At 43.6% G+C, this 15,704-nt stretch overlaps 1 protein-coding gene across 2 annotated transcripts in view; it reads left to right on the forward strand.

Moving 5' to 3' along the window:
• The window catches only part of C6H10orf90 (chromosome 6 C10orf90 homolog), a 301,626-nt gene that overhangs the window by 213,533 nt on the left and 72,389 nt on the right, over window positions 1-15,704 (forward strand). For both annotated transcript variants that reach the window (XM_058189026.1, XM_058189027.1), the window contains exon 4: window positions 5,447-6,536. In XM_058189026.1, coding sequence (XP_058045009.1) covers window positions 5,447-6,536 — 1,090 coding nt within the window. The remainder of the gene's footprint in view (window positions 1-5,446; window positions 6,537-15,704) is intronic.

The following is a 15,704-nucleotide window of genomic DNA, read 5'->3' on the forward strand; positions in this document are numbered from 1 at the left end:
TAAAAACCTCAAATAAAATTCTAAACTAGAAGAAGGGGAAAAAATTATAACATGCCTACCTTCATGGTCTGTTGGGAAAATAAATGTTTAATCGCTTTCCTAAAATCTAGCAGGGTTGGGCTGCATACAGGTAGTCTTCAAGTTATGACCATAATAGAACCTGCCCATTATGGTTACATAATTCTTATTAAGTGAGACGTCTGCATGGTCACCTCACTTAATGACTCCAATCTCCACATTCCCTGATGCAGAAGACGTTAAATGACTGTATTGATCATTAAGCAAAGCATGGGCTCTCTCAGGGATAGGTCTAGGTCTCCCAGGAGACCTAGAATAGATCCATGCTTCCCTGCCCCTGGCTTCCCAAGTCTTCCCCTACCCCTGAGGCACTCTATGCTTTGTTTCTCACCTCTCGAGGTCCCCACATGCTTTGGGCATGCTTCAGCCCCCCCTCCCCCCGTTTCATAGACTTTGGGCTTGCTTCCCACCCAACCATTAAGACATTTAAGGAGCCTCAAGCTAGTTACAAAAGCTACCGCCACACACAAAGCTGTTGCAACTGGCAGGCTTTGGGCCTACTTTGCATTCAGTCACTCAACCACACCGAGACTTGTGAGACTCAGCCTGTTACTCAGCCTGTTCCTTCAGGCCCCAGCAGCACCCAGGTTAACCTTTCTGATTTTTAAGCTTGAGAGACAGCTATCTGGCCAACATGATGCAAAATTCAGCTTTTTTTTTTACAGAGGTAGCTTTGTGACAACTTTGTGCTATTCTGCAAGCAGGTGGTAAACCTGTATAGGGGCTCTATTTTTAAGAGGCTCCATGATTATTTTCTTAAATGGGGATATTGTTAGAAGCTATCTGTACAGTGGCACATACATGTCCTGGGTATAGAATATAAAATAATTCCTCTGTATATGAAAATCACGAGTATATACAAATAAAATTGACTATTATTGCTAAAAGGAGATGGAGAAACAGAATTCAAAGCCATGGGTAAGTGATGACTGTGAAACAGAACAGTAAGCTCTTCATGTGCCAGGTCCAAGGTAAGGTAAATAAGCAGACAAGGAAAAGTATTGGTGCCTTTGAACTTTGATCTTGGAGGAGATTCCTTAGAAAATAGTAGACAGGCAAGAAAACTGATGGATCATTGAACAAATCAATCCAGAGTTCTCACTTGAAGCACAAATGACCAAGCTCAAATTAGCCTATTTCAGACACATGATTAACAATGGTTAACAATGAATAAATGGGAAATAATTTGTCAACCTGAATTATTACACTTTTATTGCAGGACAGTCAGATTAAGCAATCTGCCTTCCATGTTGGTTAACTGCAGAAATACAGTTCTAATTTTTTTCCCGTAAGGAATCCTGCTTGCTTTGGAAAGCAGTGTTGTTCTCACTTCTAAAAGTTTGCTATGCCATAATGACATTTCTTGTCCATGCTGAGTAACAGAAAAAAAATCACAATGAACTCATAACCAATGAGCCTTCTTATTCAGGTGCATCACTCTATGCATATGCAGCAGGATTTGCTGCTGCTTTTTCCCACATGTCTCTTTCCTTGATTGCACTGCATCACTTTTAATATTGCATGCTGATTTCTTTGAACAGGTAAGTTTAGAAGAATCTCTACAATTTGCTAAGGAAAAGATGGTAATATTCATGAAGGTGAAATAAATCCCCTATCGAATATGGGTTTTTTCACTTTAGTTTTCTAGAGGTCATAGCCCCTGGGCATAACCCACTGAGGAATTCTCAAGAACAAGTTCTAATAGAGTAAATTGGGCTGACCTCATTTTTTTCACTGGATTGTACTATATGGGAGAAAAGTGGAGCTGTATAATTTAACATGAGGATTATTACACTTTTTCCTCATTTTATCTGGCTGTTACATAGAACAAAAGTGTATTCTCATTCTAAGATTTCATATTCAAAAAAATTCTTTGCAACCAATTTTGATGTTGATTATTCTCCAGCAAATTTCTGACTAATCCAGCAGTCAAGATTTTATGATCTGTACTTGGCACACAGTGATAGTTCATTTTATTTGGCCTTTTTCTTATAACTTTATGTAATTTTATGGTTTTCACACTTTTATGTTTAATGGTGGTGCTGTGGTCCTCTGTTGATGGGTTAGCTAAGTTATTTTCTGAACCCAAAATTTCTGTTGCTAAGCAAGTCAGTTAAGTGAATTTTGCCCCATTTTGCAACATTCTTGCCACAGTTAGAATAGAATAGAATAGAATTTTTATTGGCCAAGTGTGATTGGACACACAAGGAATTTGTCTTGGTGCATATGCTCTCAGTGTACATAAAAGAAAAGATACTTTCATCAAGGTACAACATTTACAACACAAATGATGGTTAATATATCAATATAAATCATAAGGATTGCCAGCAACAAAGTTACAGTCATACAGTCATAAGTGGAAAGAGATTGGTGATGGGAACGATGAGAAGATTAATAGTAGTGCAGATTTAGTAAATAGTTTGACAGTGTTGAGGGAATTATTTGTTTAGCAGAGTGATGGTGTTCGGGGAAAAACTGTTCTTGTGTCTTGTTGTTCTGGTGTTCAGTGCTCTATAGCGTCGTTTTGAGGGTAGGAGTTGAAACAGTTTATGTTGTTAAGTGAATCAAAACAGCTGTTCATAACATAACTGTTAAGTGAATCTCGCTGCTCCATTTACTTTGCTTATCAGAAGGTCACAAAAGGTGATCACATGACACCGGGACATGCAACCATCATAAATATGAGTCAATTCCCAAGCACCTGAATTTTGATTACATGATCATGGGGATGCTGCAATGGTAGTAAGTGTGAAAAACGATCATAAGTCATTTTTTTTTTCAGTGCAATTGTAACTTCAAATGGTCACTAAATGAACTGTTGTAAGTCAAGGACTACCTGTAACTATTGAACTAGATAGTCTGTTAAATAGGCAATCACGTCTCCATATCTGCTTACCAACAATCCAAAAGTTTGTTCCAAAAGATTGTTCTAAGAGTGTCATATCATCTTAAATTGGTGGATTCTTTAAAGTAACAGCATGTCTTTATGACTCATGACAAAACTTGAAAAACATAAGATTATTTTAAAAATTAGTAGAGAAATTCTGTACTTATATGGGATCTGAAGCATTTATTTGAAATAATTTTAAAAGAACCAAAAAAGTTTTCACCTAGATTTTATTCTAGGGCACACACTTACTTTAAACAAAGCATTGCTGACTTTTAAATCTTCATAGAAAACTGTGAATGACTCCTAAAAACTCATTTTTCCAATTTTTAGAATTTTTTATTGCTTTGTTCTTAGATTAGTCCGGAGTCTAAGAGTATAATTCTGGGTTGAGGGGGGGATATATGAATATTTAGTGCTAGCTGACCCACAGGAATTGAAAATTGGCATGGCACAAATAAGCATACCAACCTGTACAATGCACATATAAATAAAAGCTAGTATTCTAATAATAGACTCTGTTGCTGTTGTAGATGTCTATGTCATGTTCCAGCATTTAGCAGACAAGAAATGCAGACAAGAAAGTTATTCGAGTACTTTTTACCTGGCAATCTGGAAGCCTGGCACAGAGTGACAAATAAGGAAAACAAAGTCAGTTCTACTGTGGTTTAACCCTCCACCCCTTAAATCCCCTTTACCTCACCCCTGTGGTTTCACCCCCTGGGTTCTGCCCCATATGATTCCCACCCCTCATGCACCGCCATTTTGCCAGCCTCCTTGCAGCTGCAGAGCTTTCCATCCAGCACACCATGCTTGTTTTCGGCATGCCAGGTTTCCTACACCTGCGTGCACCCATCTGTTCTGCCACCCATCAGCTGTTTATGAAGCCCGTGGCCCAGGTGGCCTTCTTCAGGATCTGTAATTTCACATGCTGTTCAGGAATGTGCTTGCCCTCCCCACAGCTTGGCAGAGAGCCCATGGTGTGGACGCCCACTGCGCGGCTCAGCTGTGCAGCTTGCAGGCTGTTGGGCATTTGGTGGGCGTGAACATGCGTCCCAGCTGGCGGCTCTCCTTCCCCACCCAAATGGCAGCCCCGATGCAGCAGATGACCCAGGGGCTGACATGGGGCCCCACTACCACGGGGAGGACACCTGGAAGGCAAAGGACATCATGTGGCCTCTCCTGGGTATGAGCTCCCTCTCCACCTAGTTGGCCTGAGTTTTGTCAATGAAATCGTTTCACCAACTGGGATGCTCTTATATCCTCGCTTCTCACCCACGAGGCTTCTGACACCAAATACTGTAGTAAGTCCCTGTGCCTATGGCAGTCCAAGAGTGGACGGCTCTCCCTCCCCACCCAAATGGCAGCTCCAGCATGGCTGGCAACCCAGGGGCTGACATGCTATGGAGATTCTCAGTCATCCAGGTCATGATTGTCCCAAAGGTACTTTTTCAAGAGACAACTGGACTTTCTGGTTTTTCTGTGAAGACACTTCACTTCTCATCCAAGAGCTGAAGAAGCTTCTTGGATGAGAATTGAAATGTCTTCAAAGAAAAAACAAAGTCCAGTTGCCTCTTGAAAATGGCACCTTTGGGATTGCTGTTGTAGAAATTTTAATTTACACTCCATAAAAAGAATTATTCAATTTGAGTTTGTATTTAAACCTAGTTGGATGAAATTTATACCCAGTTATACCCAGTTAACTTTATTTTCCATCGCAGGACAAATGTTATATGAAAATATAGAAAAATACAGAAAATAGTTTTAGAATAATTTGCTTTGTTTAGATCAAGAACGGTGGTTGTCATAGTTAGAAAACTAGTTTTAAATCATGTTGAAAAGGTTTGGGGCATATATCCCCTTGCTCATCATTTTGTCACTAAACTGTGATAAACAGTAAAGGATCTATATATATTTTACAAGCACAATAGAAGAATTGTATCTCTTTCTTCCTCTGCGAGTCATTCTTGATGCTTTTATGCAACTCCATTGAACAGCTTCCACATAAATGCTGCATAGCAGCCCACCTATGTACGTAATTCATTTTGCAAGGCACTTGGAGCTGTAAGTGCTTAAAGTACTTTAATATTTCAGTACATCGGCATGAAAACACAGGGTGGTATAGATTATAATCTGAAATTGACAGTTACTATTGGCATTTACATTGTTAAACAAACATAGGACTGTATATTCAACTGAACGGATCAATTAATCATTCAAAATAACAGTTCTATGAAATGTGTAATTTGCACATAAAATTGTATTTTCATTCTTCCTTTCACAGGCCTCTGTAAGTGGGTTTTGCACATTTCTGTTTTAGAAATTACATAAAATGAACTGGGGGAAGAAATATATAATGAGGCACAGTATAAAACTAGTGTAGATTTTATAATTTTTTCTAGATATTTTTTTTCTATGTACATTTTTCCTCTGTGTTTCCAGTTTACAGCATGTTACTTATTTGGATCTTTTCCTCTGCAGGGCTCTCTTCCATTACAAAATGCAAAAATGATTTCATCTATTCTCATTTCACAGACGATTGATGAAAATAAATCAAGAGAAAATAAGACTGCTTTCCCTATGCAGTCTGTAATCACCCAATCTGATGTTTATCACATGAACCAATCTTTGGCTAATCATAACTCAGTCAACATTAATACAGCATTCATATTTCTTCCAAGAAAATTAGGATTTCAGACAACTTCAGAGGACAATGTATTTAATAGCAAAGAAGAGAAACCATGGCATAACCAGAAGAAAGGTTTTGCTTCCATTACAATCACTGCTAAGCGAGTTGCTCCACCTTCAAACAATAAAATTCAGGCAAATACTTTTGACCCTTCTTGCTTGGAATGCCAGGAAAATAAGCAGCTAATAACAGCAGTTCCCATTTCATATGTAACTGGCTTAGGTAAACTCTCCGAATCTTTGCATTCTCAAGCAAATGACCAAAATCGAAGTGTCAGTGAAATAACGGATTCTACGTCTTGTCTGCAGAGCTGCAAGAGGCAATCTGACTGGATTTCTAGCCCCCCAAAGAGAATGATCCCCTCGGATAACACCCATAAGAAGCAGGCACCTTTTTCTTTCATGTCAAGTGTTCACCTCACTATTTCCCAACAGTGTCCAAAATCAATATATTATGTAGACAAGTCTCTTTTGGTACCTGTTGATCAACTTCAGACTAATACTCAAAAAATGCATCGGTCAGTAGTGTCTTTTCATATAAATTGCAGTTCTCAAAATACAACACCAGATGGAGTGGATAGTTTAGCTAATGGGAAGTTAATCACAAAAGTACTTAAGTTCCCAGAGGATCATAAGACATCATTCAAAGCAATTTGGAATGCAGATCTCCAAGATATCTACTTGGATAAAAAACAGAGACTGGAAATTAAATCTTTAGGAACCGAAGATTTCTGGAAAAATGCCTCTCCATCTGAAACACTGTCAGTTCTGACCAGGCCTCAGGAAGTTGATAATTTAAAACAAATAAAGAACAATGATATACCTTCAAGTGATAATCCCATGACATTATGTGGTTACATTCCTCATTGGACTTATTATGAAGGTAAGTAGGTTAAAGGGATCCTAACATAACGTATGAGATATCAAAGGCTGTCTAAACATTTATTTATTATGGGTTTATTGTGGCAGAGGCTAATTTTTTCTTCAGTTTCTCGGAAGAAAATAAACATTACAGGGTTATGAAAGGTACAGGGTTTTTTTGGGTATCTTGTTCATCCTCCTGTTCCATGCAGAAATAAACATCTCTGACAGGTGGTTCTCCCTTATCGGATAATCTCCAGGAAAAGGGAATTCACTATTGGTCAAGGCACTTTAAAAGGCATCTGGAAATTCTTTCTAATGTTCATCTTGAATCTCCTTTCTTTTAATTTCAACTTGATTGATTCCCCTTTGGAATCTAGATTTTTTTTATCATTCTGGAAACTCTCTTTTGAACTCTCTCTAGCTTCTCATTGTTCTTTTTAAAATGCGGTGCTCAGAATTGGAAATGCTACTCTATATGGGGTATAATAAATGCAGAGTACAAAGAACCAATTGCTTTTGTTAATGCAGGCCATTGCTTTTATTTGCTTGGATATTATGAAAATGACAGCCATCCAGGAAATCTTACGTTTGCTATTTAATTATTGATTCGTTAGTATTCCAACATTTGGAATACAGTACAATACAGTTGGTGTGAGGTACCAACTGTACGCTGATGATACTCAGCTATACTTTTCCACACCGGGCCACCCCAACGAAGCTATCGAAGTGCTGTCCCGGTGTCTGGAAGCCGTACGGGTCTGGATGGGGAGAAACAGGCTCAAGCTCAATCCCTCCAAGACAGAGTGGCTGTGGATGCTGGCACCCCAGTACAGTCAGCTGCAGCTGCGGCTGACTGTTGGGGGCGAGTCATTGGCCCCAATGGAGAGGGTACGCAACTTGGGCGTTCTCCTGGATGGATGGCTGTCTTTTGAAGACCACTTAACGGCCGTCTCCAGGAGAGCTTTTTACCAGGTTCGCCTGGTTCGCCAGTTGCGCCCCTTTCTAGACCGGGATGCCCTATGCACGGTCACTCATGCTCTCATGACATCTCGTCTGGATTACTGCAATGCTCTCTACATGGGGCTCCCCTTGAAGAGCACCCGGAGGCTCCAGTTGGTCCAGAATGCGGCTGCGCGGGTGATAGAGGGAGCCCCTCGTGGCTCCCATGTGACACCTCTCCTGCGCAGACTGCACTGGCTACCTGTGGCCTTTCGGGTGCGCTTCAAGGTTTTGGTAACTATCTTCAAAGTGCTCCATGGCATTGGGCCGGGATACTTACGGGACCGTCTACTGCCACCGATTGCCTCCCACCGACCCGTACGCTCTCACAGGGAGGGATTCCTCAGGGTGCCGTCAGCCAGGCAGTGCCGGCTGGCAACGCCCAGGGGAAGGGCCTTTTCTGTGGGGGCTCCCACCCTCTGGAACGAACTTCCCCCAGGACTTCGCCAACTTCCTGACCTTCGAACCTTTTGCCGCAAGCTTAAGACACATCTATTTATCTGCGCAGGACTGGACTAGAATTTTAAATTTTAAATTTGGTTTTAATGGGGTTTTACTATTTTATTGTGGTTTTAATATTCGGCCGTATTTAATAAGTTTTTTAAATTGGGGTTTTAACTTGTATTTATATTTATGTTTTACTTGGCTGTAAACCGCCCTGAGTCCCTTGGGAGATAGGGCGGTATAAAAATATGATTAAATAAATAAATAAATAAATAAATAAACATTTACCTTTATTTGAGAATTTCTTGTCTATCTACAAATACTGGGGTGTCCAGCTATACCGGTAGTCCTCGACTTACAACCACAATTGAGACCAAAATTTCTGTTGCTGTGAAACATTTGTTAAGTGAGTCCCATTTTATGACCTTTCTTGCCACAATGTTAAGTGAATCACTGCAACTGTTAATAATACGGATGTTAATTGATTCTAGCTTCCTCATTGGCTTTGCTCGTCAGAAGGTCACAAAAGCTGATCACACGGCCCCAGGAAACTGCAACCATCATAAATATGAATCATCCAAGCATCCAAATGTTGATCACATAACCATAGGGATGCTGCAACGGTTGTAAGTGTGAAAAACATAAGTACCTTTTTTCAGTGCTGTTGTAACTTCGAATATTTATTTATTTATTTATTTATTTAATTTGATTTTTATACCGCCCTTCTCCCGAAGGACTCAGGGCGGTGTACAGGCAAAATAAAAAACAACAATACAAATATACACAATTTAAATACCCCTAAAAAACTTATTCAAAATTGGCCTGATATTAAAAATCATCATCAATTAAAATCCCATTTAAAATTGATAAAATTCCCTTTTAAAATCCAATTAAGCCAGCCCCGCGCGAATAAAAAGATAGGTCTTCAGTTCGCGACGAAATGTCCAAGGTCAGGAATTTGACGTAAACCAGGGGAAGCCTGCTCCAGAGAGTGGGAGCCCCACAGAGAAGGCCCTTCCTGGGGGCCGCCAGCCGACATTGTTTGGCGGACGGCACCCTGAGAAGTCCCTCTCTATGGGGCGTGCGGGTCGGTGGGAGGCATGTGGTAGCAGCAGGCGGTCCCGTAAGTACCCAGGTCCTAAGCCATGGAGCGCTTTAAAGGTCAGAATTAACATTTAAAGTGCACTCGAAGGCCACAGGCAGCCAGTGCAGTCTGCGAGGAGCGGTGTTACATGGGAGCTACGGGTAGCTCCTCTATCACCCGCGCAGCTGCATTCTGACTAACTGAAGCCTCCGAGTGCACTTCAAGGGAGCCCCATGTAGAGAGCATTACAGTAATCCAAGCGAGAGGTAACGAGGCATGAGTGACTGTGCATAAGGCATCCCGATCAAGGAAGGCGCAACTGCGGACCAGGCGAACCTGGTAGAAGGCCCTCCTGGAGACGGCCGTCAAATGATCTTCAAACGACAGCCGATCATCCAGGAGGACGCCTAAGTTGCGCACCCTATCCTTTGGGGCCAATAACTCGCCTCCGACAGCCAGCTGCGGCTGCAGCTGACTGAATCGGGATGCCGGCATCCACAGCCACTCCGGCTTGGAGGGGTTAAGCTTGGGCCTGTTTCTTCCCATCCAGACCTGACGGCTTCCAAACACCGGGACAGCACTTCAACAACTTCATTGGGGTGGCCCGGGGTGGAAAAGTACAGCTGAGTATCATCAGCGTACTGCTGGTATCTCACCCCGAAACCACTGATGATCTCACCCAACGGCTTCATGTAGATGTTGAACAACAGGGGCGAGAGAATCGACCCCTGCGGGACCCCACAAGTGAGGCCCCTCGCGGTCGACCTCTGCCCCCCCGTCAACACCGTCTGCGTCCGGTCGGAGAGATAGGAGGAGAACCACCGATATACGGTGCCTCCCACTCCCAATCCCCCCAGCCGGCGCAGCAAGATACCATGGTCGATGGTATCGAACGCCGCCGAGAGGTCTAATAAGACCAGGGCAGAGGAATAACCCCTGTCCCTGGCCCTCCAGAGATCATCCACCAATGCGACCAAAGCTGTCTCCGTGCTGTATCCGCGTCGGAAGCCGGACTGGAACGGATCTAGATAGACATCTTCATCCAGGTATTGGGGTAGCTGTCGCGCCACGGCACTCTCTACAACCTTCGCAACAAAGCGAAGGTTGGAGACTGACGATAATTACCCAAAATAGCTGGGTCCAGGAGGGCTTCTTAAGGAGGGTCTCACCACCGCCTCTTTCAAGGCGGCAGGAAAACCCTTCCAATAAAGAAGCGTTGATAATCCTCTGAGCCAGCCTCGTGTCACCGCCTGAGTGGCCAGTACCAGCCAGGAAGGGCACGGGTCCAGTAAACATGTCGTGCCGTGCAGCCCCCAACAACCTGTCGACGCCCTCGGAGCCACAGGGTCAAACTCATCCCAAATGGACTCAACAAGACGTGCCTCCTCTCCTCGCTTGGATCATCCCAATTTCGGTCCAGACCGTCCCTCAGCTGAGCGATTTTATCGTATAGATAACCGCTAAACTCCTCGGCTCGTCCTGCAACGGGTCATCCCGCACCTCCTGATGTAGGAGAGGCGGGTCACCCCGAAACAGGGCGGCCGGGCGGTTATCTGCCGGCGCAATGAGGGTGGAGGCGAGAAACGCCTCGCTTCCCTCATTGCCACTAGGTAGGTCCTAGAATAGGACCTAACTAGTGTCGATCAACCGGGCGACTGGACCCCCAGGTGCCCTCCAGGCGCCTTCTCTGGCGTTTCATCTCCCTCAGCCCCTCGGAGTACCAAGGGGCCGGACGAGATCTCCGCCGGGTCAGAGGCCGCAAAGGCACGACACGGTCCAAGGCCCCGGCCGGGCCTGTTCCCAGGCCGTGACCAGTTCCTCAGTCGTGCCGTGGGCCAGTTCCTCAGGGAATGGCCCAAGCTCCGTCAAGAACCTCTCGGGGTCCATCAGGCGCCTGGGACGGAACCACCGATAGGTTCCGTCTCCCTGCGGTGGTGAATGGCGGTTCGGAAGTCTAGGCGAAGGAGAAATGATCCGACCATGACATTGGTTCTGTTACTAAGTCATCTAACACCAGATCATTAAGCCACTGCCCAGAGATATAAATCAGATCCAGCGTGCCTCCCCCCGAGTGCGTAGGGCCATCATTTACTCGAATCAGGTCCAAGGCCGTCATGGAAGCCTGGAACTCCCGAGCTGCCGTCGATGACAAGCCAACTGATGGCAGGTTAAAATCCCCCATGACTATAAGTCTGGGGGTTTCGACCGCCACAGCAGCGAGTACCTCCAACAGCTCAGGCAGGGCTGTGGTCACGTAGCAAGGAGCCAGGTACGCGATCACCAAGCCCAACTGATTCCTATAGCCCCATCACACATAGAGGGATTCACAGCCGGCAATCTGAGGAACAGTGGTCTCCCTCGGCTCTAGATCCTCCCTAATGACAACCGCCACCCCCCCACCCCTACCTTGGACCTCGGCTGATGGAATGCTCGGAAACCTGGCGGGCACATCTCGACAAGGGGGACCCCCCCCTCTGGGCCCAACCAGGTTTCCGTAATACCCATAAGGTCCGCGGACTCCCCCTGAATAAGATCACAAATCAGGGGGGCCTTATTAACCACGGACCGAGCATTACATAACATCAGCCGAAGGTCCAAGCTCTGAGGATCATGGCCATCCGGGGAACGGGTCGGGACTGAGGGGCCGGTGCACGCGATCGCTCTCAAACATCGAACGCGTGCTCCCTCAACACGATACGGCCCCTCCCCCCCGCCATATCTGCCTCTCCCACTTACCGTACAGATTGAGTAACCCTCTAAACCTGGAACGTCCTCCCCCCCTGCCTTCAGACAAGATGGAATAGTGTCGCGAACTAGAACAGGGGCTGGATCCCTCCCCGGCGGGTTCTGACCCCCACCCGCCAAATCCCTCCCCCCCCTTAAAAGACCCTTGTTTAAAAAACTATTTAAAAAACCCCACAACTTCTTCTTGGCCGCATGCCACCTCTCTGGGTCCCAAGACCCTTCGTTAAGGTAGGCCCTTGATAGTTTGGAGGGCCATTCCTGCGAGGCGGGGGAACCTCGCAGTTGTCGTAGTTCGGCGAATGAGTATCTCATGGGAAATAGTCCATTAACAGCGACAAGATGTCCATTCCTGACCGGCGAAGATGTTCTGGTCGTACCTGTAGATCGTCAAACCCGATGTTAGGCATATTACTGGCCACTCGGGCAGAGATATTAATCATAGTCCGTAGAAAGTCCAAATGGGTCCAGAGACAACCAAGGCTTGGCATAATAGCCTCCCCTTGGTTGTTTCCTCGGCTACAAAGATGGAAAAGTCAGTAGCCGGGATAGTATCCCTTGGGTTCCCGGCAGCGTACCATCATGGGACAAACCCGTGAGGCATGCTAATCAGGACGAAATTATGTCACCAGTACCGTCAGTGCCGTCATTGCCGTCCAACACAGTGCCGCTGTTGTACCTAACCAGGCCAAGCCACCTCTCAGTCGGCGATGGAAAACACGACCTAAGATGTAAGCCGTAGATAAAATTACGGCATTCTAGGCAGGCCATGGTAAAAGTCAGCAGTGGGGGGGAAGAATATTCCGGGCCATGTTCCGGGCCTTGAAGTGAGAAGAGCAGGGTAGGGGGAGGGGCAATAATCATGCCCGTGCAGGCCCCACTCCAGCCACCGATGTTACCTGCGGTCCAACACCCAAGACTCAGCACACCGCATACCAGCATACCGCCGTCGATGGTTGGGCCGCTCCCCAGCCGATTGATTACATCGTCGGCCGAAACGGCCGACAAACAGCTGAGTCAGGCTGGGCCGACAAACAGCTGAGTCAGGCTGGGCGTCTTCTCGCGCCCCCCCCAACATGGCAGCCGCCGTCCGCTGCTATAGAGGACCTCGGCTCCGTACTCAGCAGCCGAGAGCTCAATGAGGTCCAAAGACCTCGCTCTCGGCTGCCGGAAGGATCGCATACCCGGAGCCGAGGACCAGGCAGCCTGGCAGCCCATAGAACAGCATTGCGGCCTGAGGACTCTTAGCCGCCGTCTCCGCGGAGTCTCAGAGCGCCGCCATAACGCGCATGCGCAGAAGATACCAAAAGAACTGTTGTAAGTCGGGGACTACCTGTACAAGAGAGTAGGTTCCCAGAATCAAAGCACTAAAATATAAAGCAGTCCTAATGTTATTATGCAAGGTCTATTGATGCAAATATAAGTTATGTAGCCACAGCTGCTAAAGCAGCAACCAGTGAGGAATAATCATTCTAAAATTTAAAGATGTTCCCATGCCCGGAGAAAGTTTTGTATAATTGTAGATGGGAATGATCTTGGGAGACAGGAAGAAAAGCCGCAGATTAGACAACCATAATGTAAAAGCTATCCCAATCCACCGAAGCAGAGGGAAACATTTTCTGGAGAGTAAGAGTAAAGGAGAAAGGCTTGCAAGATTGATATTAGCTCTTTGAGATAGTCCAGAAAAGACGCACACCAATGAATATTAGCTCTATTTTTATTGTAAGTAAACATTAACAGAATCTTTCAACTCCTCTCTTTTTTTTATCTTCACTCTCCAGAAAACTAGAAAGGGTCCCTTCTGAAACACCTCCCATGCCCCTCTCTGCTTCTGCAGACTCTGAGATACCACTTGCACGATGGTTTTCTAGTCTGTGGGATTTTTTCCTCCAAGGTCATTCCCACATACTACTACACTTGGACAGAACAATGACCCCTTGCATTCTCCCTGCCCAGTTAGAATAGGCTCTAAAAAGTTGGGGAATTCAACAGAAATGCATAATTGCATACAAAAACAAATGAACATTTAATACCATTCAACAAAATGTGTCACAGAACAAGAGAGGCCCATATTTAATGTAGAAATGAGGATTTCGATATTGCGGGTACTCTAGTTAATGTCATGATCCAGCATTTTATTATGTATTTACATTTTACATCAGCTCATGCTCTCTTTAGCTATTTCCCAATCTGAAAGTCAAAATTAGCCAAATTTGTTTGGATTTCCTGTGGCTGTGGTACTTCTATTTATGTACTACTAAAATACTTGTGTCTGTAACCTTTAACTATGCGAAATGGTGCACTTATAGGCAAAATCAAGGTATCTTAAATGGACTAATTTACATAATGCATCCAAATTTGTGATTCAGGTCTCCCATGGATTGAAATTTGGCAAATGTAGACCATTTTATGGCACAAAAAATAATCATGAAGCATTTTATGATGTAATACAAAATGTCATAAAACATATCCTGTGATCAGCTCCTGATGTTGGGCTATGCTATATAATTCAACATGGGCTGAGTATTTTCCTGAATTTTAAGACCTGCCCAAGTACACTTAGGAGCTCTGCAATTGGTGAAGCCTTTGAGGAATCTGGTAAGGAAGTCTCTCTGAAACAGTGACCCAACATTATGTTTAAAAATGAAAGTCAAAGTATTTCTTTTAGCACAATACTTAACAGGCATTTGGAAGTGTGTCCATAGGGACTAACCCACAACTTATCTATGAAACAAACCAAAAAGGATCACATCTAGTAGATATCTTGTTACTTTCAGTTATCTTTCTGTTACTTACAACAGTTCAACCAGCTTTTGAAAAATGAGGCATGAAGCAAAACTATAAAGAATAGTTTGATGGAAAAATAGAACATATGCAGAATGAATTTAGGTAGGTAATTCAGTATTGACATTCACAGGAAGTAAAAAAAAATGTGCAAGGAAAATCAAAAGGCAAGTCATGGTCTTTCTTTCCTGAGTTAGAAACAGTCTGAATAGGATGATTGGTCAGCTATATTATTTATAGGTTCCCTACAGTGATCAGTATCAGTTTGTCTACCCTGTAATTCTTTTGTTTGTAGCTGTGTTTGAAAGAACCATATGTTTATTATTTGTTTTTACAATGTTGACACAATGTTGCAACTACAAATACTTGCTTAGCCCATCATGTAACTGCTGAACTTGTATCTCAGTGGTTGTTCCTTTTGGCCCCAAATGTTAAAACATTGTTAAAAGAAATCTTGTGACTGCAGAACTATTTCTTACCCGTAAGCATAGTTTTGGAAGTTTTTAAAAGATTTTCCTTTTTCCTTTTTTCCTTTTCTTTTTTAAAATTTATTTGGGAGGTTGCCATTAAAAAAACAAGCAGTAATGAAACAATAATTAAAGACAGGAGTTTTAGTTCTTCAAGAAATGTTTGCTGCTTAAAAAACTAATTCCATAATGGAATGGATTAAAAGATAGTTCTACTAAGCTTTATTCACAATAAAATTTATTAAAAGAAGCTGTTATGGTCTTTTAGAGAATTGAATTATATAGTTAATCTGGGGCTGTATTTGTCTCCAAATTTGTAAGTTTTGCAAATTTAAAATAACCAATTAAAAAAAAAATTCTGCAACTCCAATACCATTTTTCTTTTTCAGACAAAATCATAAGCATCATATTGCCATCATGCAAAAGATGTAAATTATGCAATAAACATGTCGTGTTAAGAAATAGGCATGGCAGGTCTAGGAATGTTTTTATTGTTATAGAGTAGAATAAAGCCTGTCCCAATTTTTATCTGCACTATCTGATACCAAACAGAATCAAAGTAGGTTTATCTTGAGTTTCTTTCCCATGCTTTTTTATTTTTCAGGATGAAGTAATCTTTTCTACCAGTCCTTTTTTAAAGGTTCACTCATCCCTTTCTCATTTCCAA

Source organism: Ahaetulla prasina, chromosome 6 (genome assembly GCF_028640845.1).
Source record: "Ahaetulla prasina isolate Xishuangbanna chromosome 6, ASM2864084v1, whole genome shotgun sequence".
Classification (NCBI taxonomy): Eukaryota; Metazoa; Chordata; class Lepidosauria; order Squamata; family Colubridae; genus Ahaetulla; species Ahaetulla prasina.